General features: G+C 37.9%; 3 protein-coding genes across 4 annotated transcripts; 2 read left to right on the top strand and 1 right to left on the bottom strand.

Moving 5' to 3' along the window:
* Positions 1–222: 222 nt before the first annotated feature.
* Positions 223–2,208, top strand: LOC140796902 (pentatricopeptide repeat-containing protein At3g62890-like). Its single transcript, XM_073150085.1, has one exon. The coding sequence runs from the start codon at positions 223–225 to the stop codon at positions 2,206–2,208; it is 1,986 nt and encodes a 661-aa protein (XP_073006186.1).
* Positions 2,209–3,203: 995 nt separating this feature from the next.
* Positions 3,204–11,008, bottom strand: LOC140799452 (uncharacterized). 2 transcript variants are annotated; one of them, XM_073153801.1, is made up of 4 exons: positions 10,839–11,001; positions 10,671–10,748; positions 8,732–8,924; positions 3,204–3,645 (listed from the first exon to the last, which is right to left on the bottom strand). In XM_073153801.1, exons 2-4 carry the CDS (start codon positions 10,722–10,724, stop codon positions 3,515–3,517), a joined length of 378 nt encoding a protein of 125 aa, XP_073009902.1. In that variant the 5' UTR covers positions 10,725–10,748; positions 10,839–11,001; the 3' UTR covers positions 3,204–3,514. The 2 variants fall into 2 exon arrangements, with proteins under 2 accessions (XP_073009902.1, XP_073009910.1); XM_073153809.1 differs by lacking the exon at positions 3,204–3,645 and adding an exon at positions 3,652–4,079 and having other exon boundaries at positions 10,839–11,008.
* Positions 11,009–14,584: 3,576 nt separating this feature from the next.
* Positions 14,585–19,537, top strand: LOC140785597 (scarecrow-like protein 21). Its single transcript, XM_073133513.1, has 2 exons — positions 14,585–14,880; positions 17,462–19,537. The coding sequence occupies exon 2, from the start codon at positions 17,729–17,731 to the stop codon at positions 19,334–19,336; it is 1,608 nt and encodes a 535-aa protein (XP_072989614.1). The 5' UTR covers positions 14,585–14,880; positions 17,462–17,728; the 3' UTR covers positions 19,337–19,537.
* Positions 19,538–19,876: the final 339 nt, after the last annotated feature.

Below are 19,876 nucleotides of genomic sequence, written 5' to 3'. Positions count from 1 at the left end.
GTTATTTGGCGTATGTATTGTATGTGCTCTAATTTATTCGGGTTAATCAAAATTATTACTGAAATATGTAATCGAAATAAGAAATATTATAATTAGGTTTTATAATAATGTTAATTTTCTTCTAAAATTTTTAATATTAAGTTCTTATATATTTACAATAATAATTTAATAGAGGTACTAAGAAAGAGAAAGGGTGCTTTATCTTCCTCCTCGGAGTGGAAGATGATCTCCCTCCAAACTCCAACTCCCCTCTTCTCGTCGCCGTCCACCAACCCACATCTCCCACCATCGACTCCCGACCAACTTCACCCCTCCCTCCTCCATCTCTCCCTCTCCCCTCGCGACCTATCCCAACTCCACGCCGTCTTCATCAAATCTAACCTTTCCTCCTCCTCCTCCTCCTCTTTCAACCCCCTCCTCAAACGTCTCGTCTCCTCCCACCACTCTCATGCTGCCCTCCTCCTCTTCTCCAACCTCCTCCTACTCTCCCCTTCTCCTCCTTGTTCCTCCACCCTACCCTCCCTCCTCAGAGCCTGCGCCAAACTCCAAGCTATTTCCGAAGGGAAACAGCTCCACGGGCTAATTCTAAAACTTGGGTTCGCCTCCGACCCGTTTTCCCAGACTACCTTGGTCAGCTTCTACTCCAAATGCGGCGACTTGGGCTCCGCCCAGGAGGTGTTTGAGAGGATTCCTGAGAAGGATGTGGTTTCCTGGAATTCTCTGATTGATGGGTACGCGAGGAGTGGACAAGTCGAGGTGGCAAGGAAGTTGTTCGATGAAATGCCACAGAGGGATTCGTTTTCTTGGACTTCGCTGGTTTACGGGTATGCGAGGAACGGGGAGGTTGGGGTTGCAAGGGAGATTTTTGATAGGATGCCAGAGAAGGGTGTTGTTTCCTGGAACGTAATGATCGATGGGTATATGAAAAGTGGGGATTTTGAGTCAGCGAAAGGGCTGTTTGATAGAATGCCAGTGAGGAATGTTGTCACTTGGAACTCGATGATTACGGGGTTTGAGAAGCTTGAGCTTTTTAAGGAGGCTCTTGGAATTTATGATGCAATGGGTAGGGATGGTGTGGTTCCTAATGTTGTGACGTTGGTAAGTGTGCTTTCGGCGGTCTCTGGGTTGGCTCTTCTTGAGAGGGGTATGGCAATTGATAGGTATATTTGCCAGAATGGATTTGATATAGATGGTGTCCTTGGAACTTGTCTTATTGAGATGTACTCCAAGTGTGGAAGCATTGAGAGTGCTCTCTCAGTTTTTAAGAAGATACATAGGAGGAAGCTTGCGCATTGGACTGCGATGATCATGGGCTTCGGGATGCATGGCATGGCTGATCGTGTGATGGAGTTGTTCAATCAGATGCAGAAAGCTAGCATTAAACCCCACTCGATCATTTTTATCGGATTGTTGAATGCTTGTAGTCATGCAGGAATGGTAAAGGAGGGGCAGCACTATTTTGAACTTATGAGCAGAAAATATGGGATAAAACCGACCGTAGAACACTACGGTTGTTTGGTGGATCTCCTTTGCCGCGTCGGCCAGTTAGAGGAGGCAAGGGATGTGATAGGCCAGATGCCCATGAAACCAAACAAGATAATATGGATGAGCCTACTCAGTGGGTGCAAGAAATATGGAAACATTGAGCTTGGTAAGTACGCCGCAGATCGTGTGATAGAATTGGCTCCAGATGCCACTGGATGTTATGTCCTTCTCTCCAACATCTATGCTTCTGCTGGCCTCTGGGATGGTGTCTCAAAGTTGAGAGAATTGATGAAAGAAAGAGGAATAAGAAAGGATCCTGGTTGCAGTATTGTGGAGCATGGTGGTCATGTTCATGAGTTTGTGGTGGGGACTAGATCTCACCCTCAAACTGAAGAGATCTATTGCAAGCTGAATGAGATGGGTAGCAAATTAAAGCATGCAGGATATATTCCGGACACTTCACAGGTTCTCTTGTGTGTAGAAGATCAGGATAAGGAAGCAGAATTAGCTCATCATAGTGAGAGATTAGCTATTTCTTTTGGGCTGATCAATGTGGAACCAAGGGCTCCAATCCGAGTTGTCAAAAACTTGCGTGTTTGTAACGATTGCCATACTGTAACGAAGCTTCTTTCAGCTATTTATGAACGTGAAATCATTGTCAGGGACAATAGTCGCTTCCACCATTTCAAGAATGGAAAATGCTCATGTATGGATTACTGGTGAATTTTTCATGCTTAGTTTTCTTGGTCTGGCTTTCTTCACACTGAGAACTGTGAGTTTGATTCAGAGTTTCACTCGTAACATTGCACAAGAGGGCATCGCTCACAAAATGGGATAACAAGAAATGAGGGGAAAGTGGCAATGTCCACTGACCTTTCAAGATAGATATAATGTAGTTAGTAAATTTTTAAGATCTTCTGGACATCAGAAGCAAGAGAAAATAGGGGAAGCATGAAGTAATTGGATCTCTGGTTATAGAAGATGATACACTTTAGAGTGGATTCCCACAAGAATTTGTGCGTTTGAGAATTTTGGTGTGGATAACTTTCTGGTTTTGATCTTTACGCCAATGACAGTATGTCCATCGCAGTTCCCTGTGCCACAATTTATCTAAAAGTGTAGAATCCACTGTCCAGAATTTTTTAACAGCACCTCTGTCATTATTCCTCCTCCAATGATCATGGACATTTCTCATCTTCGGCTACATCCTACTATTTAAATCTTTAATCAATATGTCTTTCTGGCTTCTACGATGTCATGCATGGTGAGAGAATTTGGCCCACCTTGCTACAACGAGTTCCACAGTGGAGATACGTACAGTCAACTTCTCTTCCTCCTGCGGTCGTTCGGCCTGCAAAATTATCCTCACACGGCGAATTTCTATCCTCCTGCCGTCCTTCCACTTATGATTCATCCCTGTTTCACACGATATCCTCACAAACGATCACTTCCCATGCGGTTGAAGGAACACACACCTATTTCACACAATACTCCGAAAGCTGTCTGGTTTGCAAATACTTCCTGGTGGAACACATATAAAAAACAACTTAACGGACCAAGGAACCACAGTTCCAGAATCATGCTCTTAATCCTCTACATACCCATGTACATCTAGATTTGTCTAAATAAGATCACCATGTATGAGCAACAACGCGTCAACATTCTTTGATCTGATCCTCATGTATGGCACCAGTCTCGTAATTAGTAAAGAAAAGATGGAAGATAGCAAGCTTTAGAAGATTCCGTTATAAAAAGACTTATAAGATTCTAAAAACAAGAGAGAAAGCATGACTGTTTCCAGTAACAATCTTCATGGATTTAGTCACTCTAAAGACTTACATATGGATAACAAATCAACAAATATACAGGATAAGTGAACATTGCAAACCATATATAAGACAACATAGAAGAACCTCAGCAACCATATAAGCAACACTAAGCCACCTTTAGGATCAGGTTGAACAGAGGAGAACCGAGGGGGCATGGATCTGCTGTACCACGGAAGAAGAGGCATATTTCATGTGGAAACTCAGGGTTCCAGCTTCAAGGAGACAACACGAGATTGTCTGTTCTGTTTGGCAACCCTTGCAAACACGGGAGAGAGACATGAAGGAGCCCACCATGGTCTGCGGACTTCTTGTTCTCCTTTTAGGCAGGCAACTGCATGTACAAGCAACAGAGGAGTCAACATTTAAACACTGGTAATCTTTTATGTGGCAACGGAACCTTCCATTAATGTTGAGAGATGATCTCAGACAGAGTATAGTGAAAACCAATGAAATATAAAGTTGCAGTTGTTGTTATGTAGCAATCACTCATTCCTTTGGTTGAGATTATCTTGAACTGGTATACTGTTCAATATAAATGACTTTAGCTTCCCTGACCGCATAGAGTTCACTCAAAGGTAAATGCATAATAGGAGAAATTTCTATTTAGGCTGTGGTAGCAACTTCAGAATCTTCCCTGGAATCTCAATGTAGCCTTTTCTTAGAAATTTCCAATTTCCATCCATGTAATCCCAATGTGCACACTGCTCCCTTCATGGTAAGGGTGGAACTTTGTGCATAAAAAAGTAATTCCAAACAATTTAATCCCTGTAAAACATACAAATGCTATAAATGCATCCACAGTCAGATCCTGTGCTTGATCCTTATTAGTATACTTGAATATACTTCCACAGAAATATAGAACAAATACTTTGGATTCCCAGACCCCCCACAGAGGTCAATTAAGGATTGTCTTGATGAAACAGTGGATAAATGATACTAGGGATGACAAGATATAGTAGACAAAAAATATAGAGTGCACAAGATGCGGATTTTAGATCACAGAAAATTTTAACATTTAAGAAGGCACACTTAAGCTATCGGACTGATACCCTTTAAAAGACATTGAAAGACAAAGGTGAAGTAAGAATTGTAAAAGGACAGCTGAGGTTCAGCTTGAAGTACCAAGCAAATGACATAAAAGGTAAAAATAAATATGGTACTAGCGTGAGCTCTAGGGGTTTAGCACTTTCTTAAACTCCATTCAGTCACTCTTATTTTGACTGATGGAGCTTCTTACACAATGAATTTGATTCTCTATGTTAATTCTAGTTTTTTTTTAAAGAGTTAATTATGTCTACACTCCTTGAACTATACTCGAATTTTATGGGGACTCCCTAAACTTTTTTAGGTTACAATGTCTCCCAAATTTTGGATCGAAGTAAAAACACAAACGGCAATTACAAAATACACCTAATGACAATTATACATTTAATTAATATATCACAATATTATTACTTTTAATAAAAATAATAAATTATATAATTACCCTCGAATAACTTAACCTCTCCTTTCTCTAGTCTCCACTTGTCTTCTACCTTCGTAGACATCAGGCTATGGCGGCGATGTGTGAGAGGAAGGGCGACAGCAACGGCGGAGGCATGTGAGTGGGAGGGCAACGACAGCGAGATCGTCGCTGCCTCTCGCCCCACGCGGCGCGGTAGTGAGCTCGATGTAGCCTCTCCGTCCCACGTGACACAGCAGCAAGCTTGTTGCGGTCTCCTCATCCCACGCGGTGATGATGAACCAATCTTGATGCCACAGAGGATGGAGAGCTCGCTTGCTTTCTTAAAGAGTCTGGCGTGTCGCTTCAAGAAGCACACTTGCCAGGTCTCCTCATTTTGAATCCTCTTTATCTCAATCTTTTGCTGCCCCATGCTCAACTTCCTGCCAACCATGGTGGATTAAAATTTAGGAATGGACTTTCAGTTCCCTTATCTGACCGCAAATCCTTCTTTTTGTCAATTAGTCGAGTGCAAGGTCCCAACTGACATGAGAATGGTTGAAATGCTAAGTAATCAACTGCATGTTGACCATGCAATTCATATTGGCATGCAGTTCCTTTCCTTTGATCAGGTGTTATTGGATTTTGTTGTCTCAAGTCGAATGGTCCATAACACGGTACCTCTATGTAAGGAACCACTATCAAACTTTGACTGTATTCTCCTTATCCTATAGTAAAGTCTTTATACTCAAAAAGCTCTGACCTTTTCTGTAAATTGGGCGAGAGCTGCTCCGTGACAAAAACCTTGAATCCACTTTAGCAACACACGCTATTTATGAAGACAAAACGAAAATTCCAAGCTCGCCGCGGCCTCCCCGTACTACTCAGCGCGACAACGAGCTCACTCGCAGTGGAGAATTGCAGGTGCCCTCGCCCTAGGGGTGATGGGCCTCATCGTGGGCAGTAGCGTCATCGGGAGGGGGGGCGGGGAGAGAATAGAAGCTAGGAAAGGAGGAGGGAGGGAGAAATAGAAGGGAAGGAAAAATGAAGAGAGAGAACAGGGGGAGAAGAATGAAGATGAGGGTGATAATGGTGAATGGAAAGAAGACGATTGAATATAATAATAAGATAATTAAATTTTTATTAGAATATTTTTTTATCCTATTTTAATTAATGGGTCATATAAAGGTTACAAGAGTATTTAGATCATTTTGAGGTTAATTAATCTAATATAACTGCCACATAAGTTGACTAGTCCAATTTTGTTATGGTACACTAATATAATCTAAAGTTTATAGGACATCGTAACCTAAAAAGGTTTAAGAGATTCCTATGAAAACTGAGTATAATTCAGGAGGTGTAGACGTAATTAACCCTTTTTTGAACCAAAAGATGTTTAATGAAGTCCACCATGAACTATACTCAGGTTAGGCACTTTGCTAATGACATGCGTCACACCAATGTTAAAGAGCAGAGCATGGTAAAATGTTGGATTGATAACTCATCTATCACATGCACTAAAACCACATTTGTCTTACAACTATAGTTCAAAGTATACTAGATATCTAGCAGTAAGGTTACTAAGCATGCGAATCTGTGGGCTCGTGGCTCTCAAAATTAAATATGAAACTCATAAACTCTACCAAGTGTCAATAACCGCTAATTCTCCAAGTATAGAGTCTAATAATATCTCCACAAGGAGCAATCCAACTTGAGACGTAACAAATTAAGAGATTGAGAAAAGTAGAAAACTAAAAGTATAGGAATTTAAATGTGAAACTACAAAACCAGAGAACACAAGAAGTTGCACACATTGATTAAAAATCTAACATAAATTTGTAAATTTCTCTTCATATGATTCTTCATTGTCTCTCAAGTCTTATGTATGATGACGAAAATTGCTTCTAAAGAAGTCCAACTTATCAAGTGAAGTAGATGAAAAGAATCATAAATCATCTGAACTCCATATGCTCATCCTACATCATCCTTGCAGTTGATTCATAATCATCATTATTCAATGAAGTATAAATGCCCCCATTTTTAATGCCCTTTTGGAAAAATAGAATCTTGCAGATAGTTTTAAATGATCATTCAAAAATAATGATGATTAAAGTTAACAGTGAATAAGATTCTGCAATGGAACCAACCAAAACTATCACTCAAAGTTCTAACGTACAGTTGCATTACTCCAAAATGAACTAACTAAAATAGTTTTGAATAGAAAATAAAATTATTCAGAAACAAAGGCTCAACAACAAGCAGTCATTGTAATTCCATAGCAGGCAATAACTATAATATCCATCCATTCTCATTCAAGCATGTTATAATTGGCCTTCAATGAATCACACACACACAATAACTATCTAATTCTTTGTCATGCACAAGTTTCCTTAAGGTGGTCCTGAGTTCAATTAGCCATAGACTCAACATATGTAATGACTTTGTCCCTTGAACTTAAGCTTTAATCAGTTACAGATTGTACTAGGTTTTTGGCTATGTTCAGTTGCCTAGTTCTATGGGCAGATGCACAAAAATCAAAACAAGAAAATGTTACATATCATATGGAAATTAAGATTTTAGAACTGCAACAAGGTAATAAAGTAGGTATAGCTATGAGTCTAATAACTTGAATTACTACATATAACATATAGATCTTGCATCAAGATGGAAGAGCACCACATCTGAGAACAAAGAAGCTCCACTGGATGTTCCTGCCCATAAGCAAACTAACTAGCACATTGTTAAATTAAAATAACCATATGATTGAGTCACTACAAAATGCTTCTAAGCTTACAGATTAACAATAATGGAAGGGAAAGATTTTGAACTGATATTTCTTTTTTTTACTTTTATGTTTATCTAATGAAACTAAAAAACAATCAAGTACATGAAATAAAAAGAAGATGAAAGCGAAAAGGTCCAGCATTCTTAAGAAACAAATAGAGTATGCAATGCCAAAATCTCACTATAAGATTTTTCCAATGTGAGATATTAGGGGGAAAAGCATACGGATTACAATGGAAAGGATAAGCATGACTGAAAGGAAGAAAAGGAATGTTTTTCTTTTGAGGCATGAATGTTTGCAAACTCCTTAGCATCTCATTTGCAGAGCAAATCTAGGAGCAAGTTAAAAATGGGAGCCTCTATTAAAAGGCATTGTGTGCAGGTCTCTATCTTAGCATCAAATCTGCTAAATGTCTACTAGGTTACTAACAACAGCATACCCAAACGACAATGTGTACAGATGGTATGGTGTATTGACACGGATTTTATTCTGGGTGAGTAATAGGTCTAAACAACAGAGAACATGGATTTGTTCTTCTACGAAATACCTTCTTGATGTGAAAAGTAGAACAATAACCACCTGACTGAATCTATTAATAAATGCAATTAAACAGAAGTAACAATCAAATTGATAATAAAAGCCAACTACAAGGAGAGACGCATTTGATGGATTGCTATACATTTACTATACATAAGGCCCCTGTGAAAATTGCGGTTGCAGCAAAAAATCGCTTACGGTTCTTTCTTCAGCATTCCACACATTTCAGATCACATAATAGAGAAAGTGTCTAGACTACCACAGCTCCTGAGATTAGGGTTTAATCTGTGATAGGTCATAGGTAGACCCAGTAGTCAAGTTCAATCAGACAAACCATTGATGATCTTATGAATGGATTGCATCTCGACACTTCCGTCAGCTAATTAATCTATAATCTGATCAATGGATTCCTCTTAATATTACCAAAATCTTGTCTTTCCATTAACAAACAAGTGACTTTCAAACTGCAGAAGCAAATTCATTTATAATAATGTTGGTTCAAATGAAAAGACAAATATGAAATACATAGTTCAAAATACAGGCAATTAATTGGTTAAAAAGTTGTAATATACTGAAATGATCAAGACAGAAACGTTGATGTAGAATCTTGACATGCAATCATCATTAGAAATATGATAGCGGAAAGAGCAGAACCTTTGATGCGCCTTAGCTCTTTGCAGAGTGTAATAAAATCTCCCCATTTCATGTGGCATCGCCTGATAAACCGCAGAATCTGCTCCGTGGTAAACATCGATAAGCTTTCTAGATACTCTCCATTGACACCATTATCTTCAAACACTTGGCGGTAGCTACCGAGATTTATCTCTTCCAACCATAACCCAACATCCTGAAATTTAGGTAACTTATTTGTGCAGAATTCAGACAGATAAAAATGATAATCTGCCTCTTTATTAGTAAACTTAATATCAGCATCTCCAGATGCTTACCTAAGCATACAAGAAGCTTACAAAAACTATGAGCTTCATAAAAGTGCAAATGATATAGTTTGGCAATGACTCGATCAGAAGTTGAATTGCTTCACATGAATTGAGGCATACACAAGGGTGAGAAAATCCTCGATGTGGAGGCCACCAAGGATTCAAATAGGATTAGAAAACCAATATGTACGCCTGTTATACTCTGACAGAATTAGAAAAACAAAGCCGCATATTATAAGATAATTATATTTTCTTTCCTTTATTCCCATTCCTCGGCAGTTGAATTACTTACAGAGAAATTAAGAGTTAACATTAGAATACATGCATTTCCTGACAAAATACTCAATCTGGAGACAGCTAAGGATCCCATCAGTACTACAAAAAGAGAAAGCACTTAAATTGTGGCCTAGGAGCCAGGGAAAGAAAGTTGCAGTGAAGTCCTAGACTCCTAGTTGCTTTCCTTCATTCCTATTACTCAAAAACTGCTCCAAGTTGAATCAGCAACGAAGTATGATCCCTTTAACTGTTTCCAATTAGATAGGATTAAAATCAATTATGCTCCAAAGATCATTAATCAAAAGGCGGGCATGTTTTTTTGGTCAAATAGATCAATGCATTAACAAGTGAACGAAGCAAGACTTAGTTGTCATCCTATAATTCTTTGGGCACTTACATCCATGTAGAGAAAATGATCTATACTGGTGATCCCAAATAATTGGGACTAAGTCTTGGTTGTCATTATTATTGCAGGAAGATATACCAATTTGCTTCAGTTCAAAATTTGGTTAAAATAAATGCATGACTATTGTCTATCTTATACAAGATAGTCAGGGTGGGGTTATCATGACCATCAATCAAAACCATCTAATTTCTAAAGTATCCATCCTTTTAAATTTTTAATGCCCAAATATAAAATAATATTGACATTGTTCCAACCAGTGCCTGTTTCTGCTTCCAAAACAACCTATTCATGAGGACCAAATACATCCTCCGCCCTCTTCAAGTAGCAGTCTATTCATTATCTTACTAAAATTGATGAAGTTATTCACGACTCGTTTAAAGGAAGTAAGAATAAGATGCCCATACGGAAGATGATAGGAAGGCTGAACTAGTAAAAGAACAAGGAACTTGATTAACACAGGGTGGATGATTTAACCTCCTTGTGAGATTGCTATTCTAACAAAAGTTGAATCACCCTCCCTTGATCACGAAAGATAATGTTTTTCTCACAATGACCCTATTCCAAACTAATATCTTTTTTCACCCTAAATAGGACGATCTATATTCTAATTTGACTCGATACAACTCCGGCATCATAGGTTACAGTCGGGACAAAGAGGAATGGCAAGGGTAGTCGGGTACACGTCCCAGCACTTCGGAGTGCACAAGTTTTAGAAACTCATGAGAAATTTATCCTTCTTTGTACAATGAGCAAAATCGAAAAACACAGCCAGATTACATTAAATTAACCAAATCAAAATATGTTACCCATTAGCAATTCTGATTACAGATCAGATAACAAATCCCCAAAGATGAAACCAAAATTAAAGATAAAGAACAAAATGTTTTTTTTTCTTTCTAATCGCAACATTATAAAGTGCGCTAATGACAACAAGATCTGAAGAAATGAAAGGGAAGCCAAGAAACCTACATACCTCGACGGTCCATATGAAGAAATCCAAGGGCTCCGGGGACCGCCCTTTAGTCATCTCCCTCTTTCTCGCGAAGAAAGCCTACAAAAACTTTCAGAATTCATCAAATCCCAATTTGGACCCCAAAATTTCCTCCCAATCCAAAGAAGAAAAAAAAATCCAAAAGATTACCGTCTTCGGATCGGGAGAAGGATCCCTACACAAGCGGAAACCGAAGCGAACTCCTCCGCGGCGGCACCCAAATGGCGAAGCGACTCCGATTTCCCGTTTCCGAAAAAGCAGAGAAGTAGTTCTCTCGGTAGAGTGTGCTTCTGAAGGGGGAGAGGTTAATTCGGCTTGGAATTAAATTTCCCCTTTATTTTATTTATTTACGTCACTGCAGGAATATATTACATTCGTTACGTCGCATCCTCTGGTTGAATACTAAATTCCATTCCTGCAACCGGGCTTGCAGAGGATCGATTTCGTTGAGAGTCTAATACAGTGGGGAGATAAATGGGGACCATCCTCGGCATAATTACATGTTAGCTTTGACTACGGATATACGAAGTGGGCACTTGGCACCAATTTATTCGGGACCACTTGCACAACCGAACTACAAAGCGTGCACAAGATCCAGGAAATATTATCTTTCATCCGACGGCTGACATCGTCCGACGATGCTTAGATTTTCGTGTTCTCTATTCGTTTTTTAGTTTCTCTTCTCCTCCTCCTCCTTTTTTTATGCTCAAAGTGTAGGTCATTTTCTTGTGCAAGATTGTTCGGCATGGGAGGACATGCCGATTCATATATTATCGTATACATCGTGCCAGTGATTATGGATCCATCACTGTCATCACTAATCGTTGGCCGCAACGCTACAATTTATAAGCGCGACCCGTCACTTTACTAAACTTTATCATTTTGGCACAAATCTTTTGTAATTTAATTATACTTTTGAAGCACTAGGTCCAGTGAAGGCCCCCATCTCATGGTTATAATAATCAGTTTTTAATGTCTAAACTCCGTTTAAATTTCTTAATATTAAAAGATAGAATTCCATTTAGAAATGATTCTTTATCAGTTTAATTTAATTTGATTCTCTATTTATTAAATTTTAAATTAAACAGAGAGATATATAAATTAAAAATTAATTCATAGATAAAATTCAGTTTAAGTTTTCATCAAGTTAAGTATAGAAATATATATTTGTCTGATAAATTACTAAGATAATATTAATTGTCAAAATAAATATGAAATTTAAAAAGATATACATAAATACAAATTTATTTTAGAGTCATCTAAAAAAACTTGTTAAATAGTCACCGGGTTAAGAGATTTTTAGACCAGTATACAAGTAAATATTCATTTTAGTCTTGTACATATGCAAATAAATTATTTATTTCTTAAAATAAAATTATAATTAATAAATAATAAATAATCATATGTTGAGCCGATTATAGCACTTACATTTTCAGTGTCCTTATTATACCAAGTATATCATACTTTTAGATATTTTTTTACCCTAGAAAAATAGATAGATACAAAGGGTATAGAATATGAGTATTTTTCGTTGTAAATATTAAGATTGACATTTAATAGATTTTGTACTTAGAGTGTTATATGTATGATTTTGGCTATTTGTACCCCATTTTTTAAGAGATTAGTATAGCGTACCAACTTACATATCGAGCAAATTAGGTTCTAATTTATGAGTTAGTTTGTGACCTAATATATATAACAAGAGAGAGGGGATTCCAGGATTGAATGCTAATGTATCTACGAAAATTTTATATTTTACACCCAGCCATTTTACCTATTGCCTTATATTTTAATATTTATAAATTAAATTATCTATTTTATTAAATATGTGCATAAAAATATTTTACTGTTAATTATGTTGATTACAATTAACTTAACTACACAAAGAAAAAATTACCAATATATCTTAACCCAACTTAAAATACCTAAATCTAAAATACTATACCGAACTCAAAATACTCTTAGTGAAATTTATTACTAAAAATATATTATTTAAAGTTAAGATACTAGAGAAAAAATGTAGGTACTTTAACTATGACTTCATGGTCACAAAGAAGCTCAGCTCAGTTCAATGCGACTTAAAGTAATTGCTTAGGTTCGCATAGTGCAAGAACTTAGAGTCTATATTAACTAAAGCTTGACATGATATGATATATATGTATTTAGTATTTAGCAAAATTTGGTGTTTAATCGACCAATGTCTTAGTCTTCACTCTTCACTCTTCACTCTTCACTCTTCACTCTTTGAATGTATGTAAAACAAAAAAAAGTCCCGAGAATGAACTCTCGTCGTCTCTTCTCTCATCTGCTACCTTCTCCTCTATCATCCCCCAAGAAAGATGAAGCTCACACTCCCCCGTCCAAGCCGGCTTCCCCCTCGGCCTTCTCTCCGCCGACGAGATGGTGGTCTACTCCAATGTTGCCTCCCTCCCCCTCCTCCGTGACTCCTCTTCCCCTCAAGGCTCGCAAGTGTTACCGCGGTGGCGGTGGCGGCGGAGCCGAAGGCCGAGGTGTAGACGAAGGGAGTGCTCACCCAAAGATAGCCATGGACAACTTAAAATGTGAACGAGAAATTGTGAAAAATATGTGAATTGTGAAATATAATTCTCCCAAAGATAAATAAAAAGGTCATCGGGTTACTATAAGGGTTGGGAAGTCGAAGTGTGAAGCTGCGGCCAATAATGGGAGTGCTAAAGGCGCATAGGAAGTCGTGCTCGCCGAAGAAGACAAGCTTGTTTTGCTGGTAAGACTATGTCTACTGCTTGTAGAGCAAGGATGTCTAATTAACAAATTACGCTCTTGAGCTCCATAGGAAATCGTGCTCGGCTTTTAATTAATGAGTAATTCAGAGCTTTCTCGTTCTCTCAACTGCTGTACAGTCTCGCACAAACAGGAGCTCTTCAATGACTCCATAGGACAAATAGAGCTTTTCTTTTATATATATGCCAAGAGATGGTTGCGCTATTAGGTTACAGTCAGTGCTTGTAAGTGATTAGATCTGACCACTTTTGCTGGTTGGTCATTGTGGTCAAGTCTAAGCACTACAACTTTTAAACCTTTTAGTTATTGCTGGGTGGATAATTTAAAATCTTTCTACTTTTGGAGTTCTTTTAGGTCGTATCTTATAGCTCATGTCAAACAAATTTCGGTCTATTCCTTTTTTTTTTCCTTTCTGTGTATCAGACTCTTATATTATTTTAAATATTAATAGTTTTTTTTTATCATTCATAAGTCTGAAAGTTAGATATGGACTGAACAAATGGCCAAACTTTTTTAGATACAGAGGCACTTAAGCCCCCCGCCAAACTTTTAGCTGCCTAATGTAAGCTTCAAATTATATGCGTAGCCGAACAATTATTTTGAACTAAATGTCATCGAGATCTATTCCAAGCTGTCGCATTGTCGAGCTATTCATCATCAAAGCTAATCGTACTGCTGAGCAATCAGCCAAATTGAGTCAAGCTATCAAATTACCAAATAGTTTTTCCACAATATTATTTAGGATCGAAGTCGAATCAATTAAATATTAATAAATTGCTCCAGTGTACATGCTTTCCTAGATATAGATATCTGTTGTACATTTATACAAAGTCCACGAGAAACGGTGAGTTGTTAGTAAGATCGGCTGCCATCGATAAACCACCGTTTGGGATGAATTATATAAAATATAAAATCGGACGCCAAAGTCAGAGTATTTGAACGAATGTGTACTCGGTAGTACGGAAACTTCGCATGTGGTCGCGTCCGTCGGCGTGGTAGATGGGTTAAGAGGAACTTTCCAGAATGAAAAGATAATTAAAAGGCGTTACGCGGAAGCATGTGGATCAGACGTTCCTTCTTCTAGTCCACAACTCGCGTTGATTTACAAAATGACCCTCGGTCTCTCTTTCTGGTCTACAACTCCTTTCTTCGCAATGATTTTTTTTTTTACAATTTTTACATTTGGTTTAGTATTTTAAGACCACACACATCATGATTGAATTAGCTTTGCGTAGAAAATTGTTAGGCTTAACAGCAAGCGGAAATGCGACGACGGTAGGCAATGATGTAATTGTAGACTAAGAAAGGGGGCATTTGCTGTTCGGCGTAGCAGTTTACTTTATTGTGAGCATAAGTTCTCCCTTTTCCACTCGTTAATTTGTGCTCATCCTGGAGGGCTGGAAGTGAACAGGCATCGGAGATTACTAAAAGGGTATGTCAAGTTCGATCATTTTCCAATAATTTTCCACTAAATTTGTCTATTTGGAGCCGTTTATGATGTCTGCGTTCTCCATAAGCTGTGTTTTCCTACCTAACCTAGAGATCTCTAAATTTGGCATGAAATCGTCTTGTTCGGTGGAATAATGATGTGGGTCTCTTTGTTCCTGCTTGATTCTTTTATACATATATATAGTTTTTAAATTTTGCTTTAGATTCATGAGTTAAATAGTATGTTTTCATGGCGTTTCCATGCTGGTCTTTTCTTTATATAGGGAGGATTACTAGATCCTCCCTATCTTATACATTTTCTTGTTCTGGAGAACTCAATTTGCTTGTGTAAACTTAGTTCGAGGCCGTCAGAAGAATCGAAGGTTTTGGTAATAGCTAGGGCCTCAATTTCATCTGTTGTGAGGATCCTTTAGAATTGGTCCTTAAAATAGGGTTGAGAATTAGATGTTGCTCAAGTTCTTTTTAGAATGAAACAATTAGTTCATTTGATTTAAGAGGGATGGTTCACAGTTCACAAGTCACTTGCATCTGTCTAAGCTGAAGTAGATTGTTTTTACAACTTTTCTTAATCACAAATAATTATATAATAGAACTTTTAATTCATTTAATCATTGGTAATTTTGAGTCGTTGGCCAGACATTTTTTTGAGATCAATGCAAGTTTTAAAATCAGAATGAGAGCTACTGGGAAGGCGATACTGGGCCCCAGAAGAAGAAAACTAGAAAAGGCCTTTATAAGAAAGTCCAAATTCTAGAGGTCATATGAAGTAACAGCTACTTCTATTCAGCAGTTGGGAGAGATTTCTCAATGTGTTATTTGCTTTATAATCCTTTCGTATCTATCCATATCTCTGGCTGAAAACCATTTTCCATACACATCTCATATTAGTCAAATGCTAATGGAACTCCACTTGTCCAATTGCTTCTCTTTTCAATGTTAGGTGGCTCGTAGGTCTATTTATTGTACAAAACATGAATATTCATCTGCAAAGTTCTTGAGATCCTATATCAGAAAAGTTCTTGAATCTGCAACAAATGTTGAGCACAAGCCAGTGAAACTTTTTAAGAATAGATCTGCTATAGTAAGAGCTGTAAAGAGAGCTTAAGTTCTGTATGCAAAGTTGGTGATTGTGGTAAATATTAATGGACATGATTATTAGCTATCAAGTTGTGATATGTATAATGTATGATATGATTCAGCTGCAGTAACCTACATCAGCATTCAGTCAGTTCTATCTTCATCTTTTCTTTTTTTATTTTTTTTATTTCTTTCAGTTCTCAATACTGAACTTCAATATATGACTTGCCAAAGTATCCAAATCTAGTCAGATTCGAAAGATAGTATTACCTGCAGTCATGATTGATAGTTTGATGGAGTATGTTCATAAGTTAAACAGGGTTGGTCAACTGATGTTATTGATCATCTTGAATTCAGCATTTGCTGCTTAATTGAGTAGTAGAGGGAACATTTATGTACTTCAGGTTATTTTTCTAAGGTATTTTTGTTATGACTTTTGATGTTGTACTTATAGTCAAATTGAGTTCATAAAATTAACTTTGATAAGCAGGATATTTTCCTGTCCAATCTTTTGTGATGCCTATAACAAGGGTGAGTTTCTGAAATTTGTATGGTTTTATAATAAATTGTTGAGTAAGTCTCAAGTTGGCTTATCATCTTCTTTAATAACCTTTTTCTCTTCAGCGGTCCCTAATCCCATACTGCCCAGAAACTTTAACCAATCATATCCTGGCCTGCCATGTTAGCGTTATCTATTTGAAATTCTGAGTCTCAAGAATCAATTCCTAGATTCAAAGCTAAAAATGAATATTAGTATAGGAAAGAGTATTCTTTATCCAACTAAAATGATTAGGAATATTTATAGTATTATTTCTTTGCTGATGTGAAATTGCAGGTTTTTTTTTTTCAAGTGGTTGATTGTAGGGGTGAAAATGTTTGGACAAATATCATATCTGCCCCAATTCCATATCCGGGTTTTGTTGAAATAGATCTCAATTTGTCTATCCATCCTCATATCTTGATATGATATTGGTTGAGGAATCCTATCCGAATAATTCATATCAATTTAGTGTAAATTCTATGAAGATAGTGAAATAAAAATAGAATAAACCTTGTTTTGTCTTTTTCAGTGAATCTCTAATACATATATACATAAAGGGCACATGCCTTATTTTCTCTGATATATAACTTATTATTGTAATTCTATTTATTTTAATCTTGAAAGAAACTAACAAATGGTTTTATGCTCCACCAAAATTGCCTGATGTGCAAGAGCCAGAGCTCATTTGGACTAAGACTGAAATTGAAATTGGTCTATCAAATTTGTAATATCTCTTCATGCTGAAAGGCAGTATTCTATTGTTGCATGCATGAATAACAGAACTGATGAACAGATCAACTTTTTTGGTAACAGTACACATTTGTATGACTTCTACTAGTGTTCTATGCTGCAAAAAATTGGCAATGCACTTAAACGCTTATTATTTGCTGCAACTCATTCTTCCTCTTTTTTTTCTTTTGGTGTGCTGATATGTTCTTTCTCCCAGATCTATGTTGGTCTTAACCTCAGAGAGATGAGGCATTGATCTTCCTTGATGAATTAAGATGGTACCTTGAGCAATAGGAGCTCTTCAGATATGAAATATATGCCATTTCCATTTAGCAACAAAGACCGAAACTAGGGGGATTTAACAAGACGACAACTTTCAGTGTTTTGGATGATACAATCTGGTGGCAAGAACACCAAGTATTTGGTTAATACAGTCTGAGATTTTGACTTGCCGGCTTCTCCTATAAGGCATACAGTGATAACAATGCCTAAGCAGCGCAACTATTCACATAAGACCCAGACATCGTACTATAATCATAATTCCATGTCAGTAAGAGAAGCAGAATCCCATTTTCCACTGCAAAATCACCAATCCTTTGACTGTCCTTCCTCTGATGATGGATCCCAAAAAACAGATATTCACTCTCAGACAGCTCATGGTCAGTTCTGCACACTGGATTCTTCCATCTCAAATGGTTGTTATTCAACAACACTCAAGTCTCCTCTTAATTTCTCTCCTGCAAGTGGAAGCCCATTATCACAGCAGGATGGTCAGTCAGACAACACTTATGGATCCCCTGTAAGTGCTTCATGTATTACTGAGGATCTAAATGATCTCAAACTTAAACTAAGGGAACTGGAGAGTGCAATGCTTGGGCCTGACTCTGACATAAATAGCTCAGATAGCTCCTTCACCAGCCACCTTTCTCTGGAGGCAAGTCAATGGAGGCAAACGATAGGGATTAATAGAGGAGACTTGAAACAAATACTCATAGCGTGTGCTGGAGCTGTAGCTGAGAATGATATGCGTGCACTAGATTGGTTGATTCCCGAGTTAAAGCAGATGGTTTCAGTCTCTGGGGAACCGATCCAACGTTTGGGAGCATATATATTGGAAGGTCTTGTTGCTAGACTTGGTTCGTCTGGCAGTTCAATCTACAAAGCTTTAAAATGTAAAGAACCTACGAGTTCTGACCTTCTCTCCTACATGAACATCCTTTACGAGGTGTGTCCCTACTTCAAGTTTGGCTACATGTCAGCAAATGGTGCAATTGCAGAGGCTGTTAAGGGGGACAACATGGTTCACATCATTGATTTCCAGATTGCACAGGGAAGTCAGTGGGTAACTCTAATTCAGGCCCTCGCAGCAAGGCCTGGTGGACCACCATGCATAAGAATCACTGGCATTGATGATTCTTTTTCTGCTTATGCCCGAGGAGGTGGACTACATCTAGTGGGACAGAGACTGTCTCGGCTTGCTGAGTCATGTAATGTGCCCTTTGAATTCCATGCTGTGGCCATGTCTAGCTGTGATGTAGAACTCGAGCATCTCGGGGTTAGGCGTGGAGAGGCCTTAGTTGTGAACTTTGCTTTCCAGCTCCATCATATTCCTGATGAAAGTGTGAGCACTGTGAATCACCGAGATAGGCTTTTGAGGATGACCAAGAGCCTATCTCCAAAGGTAGTGACTCTCGTGGAATTAGAATCCAACACAAACACGGCTCCATTCTTCCCAAGGTTCTTGGAGACTCTTGATTACTACAATGCCATCTTTCAGTCAATAGATGTCATTCTCCCTAGGGAGGACAAGGAACGGATCAGCGTAGAGCAACATTGCTTGGCTAGAGACATTGTTAACATAATTGCTTGCGAGGGTCCTGAAAGGGTGGAACGACATGAACTTTTTGGAAAATGGAAGGCACGGTTTACAATGGCTGGATTTAGGCCATATCCTCTGAGTCCTACGGTCAATGCCACCATCAAGGCGCTGTTAGAAAGTTACTGTGAGAACTATAGGCTTGAAGAGAGAGATGGTGTACTTTATCTTGGCTGGATGAACAGACCTTTGGTCGTCTCTTGTGCATGGAAGTGAAGTGCTGATCTAACTAGTAACCTGGTATACCTATGAATTGCCCTTTAGGGTGTGTTAATCTGAAGATCTAGCTCTATTATTTGTTAAAAGTTAGGACCAACTTCTTGATAATAATCATTCGTAGTTTGTAACAACAAACTTGAAGATTGGAAAAGTGCCTTGAAAGGCGTAAGAGTATGTCATCCTGGTTTCTTCTGCCTACATTCATCATCATTTGTCTCACTTTACATTATTTGCTTTATCTAAACTCTAAAGTATACACACTGTATGTATATATGTATTCGATAGACTGAGTGTAGGGTATATTCATAATATTAGGACTTTTAAATTGCTTAACAAGGAGGAAAAAAATTGCAGATAATGCTGATTGGAGTTACTAGGATTATTTGTTCTTTATACAATCTTGACTTCTTCATCCACAGTTATCTTCTTTATAATCTCCCGGCGATAGGAAATAACAAGGTCGGGTGGTTTTTTATTCAAAATTCGCAATCTGAGAGTACATTTGTGAACAGAAGTATTCCTGCATTAATTTAGATA

This window comes from Typha latifolia, chromosome 1, assembly GCF_019914945.1.
Source record: "Typha latifolia isolate L0001 chromosome 1, TyphaL0001v2, whole genome shotgun sequence".
NCBI lineage: Eukaryota > Viridiplantae > Streptophyta > Magnoliopsida > Poales > Typhaceae > Typha > Typha latifolia.
Note: the sequence above shows the minus strand (reverse complement) of the source record. Positions and strands in the feature narration are given on the sequence as shown.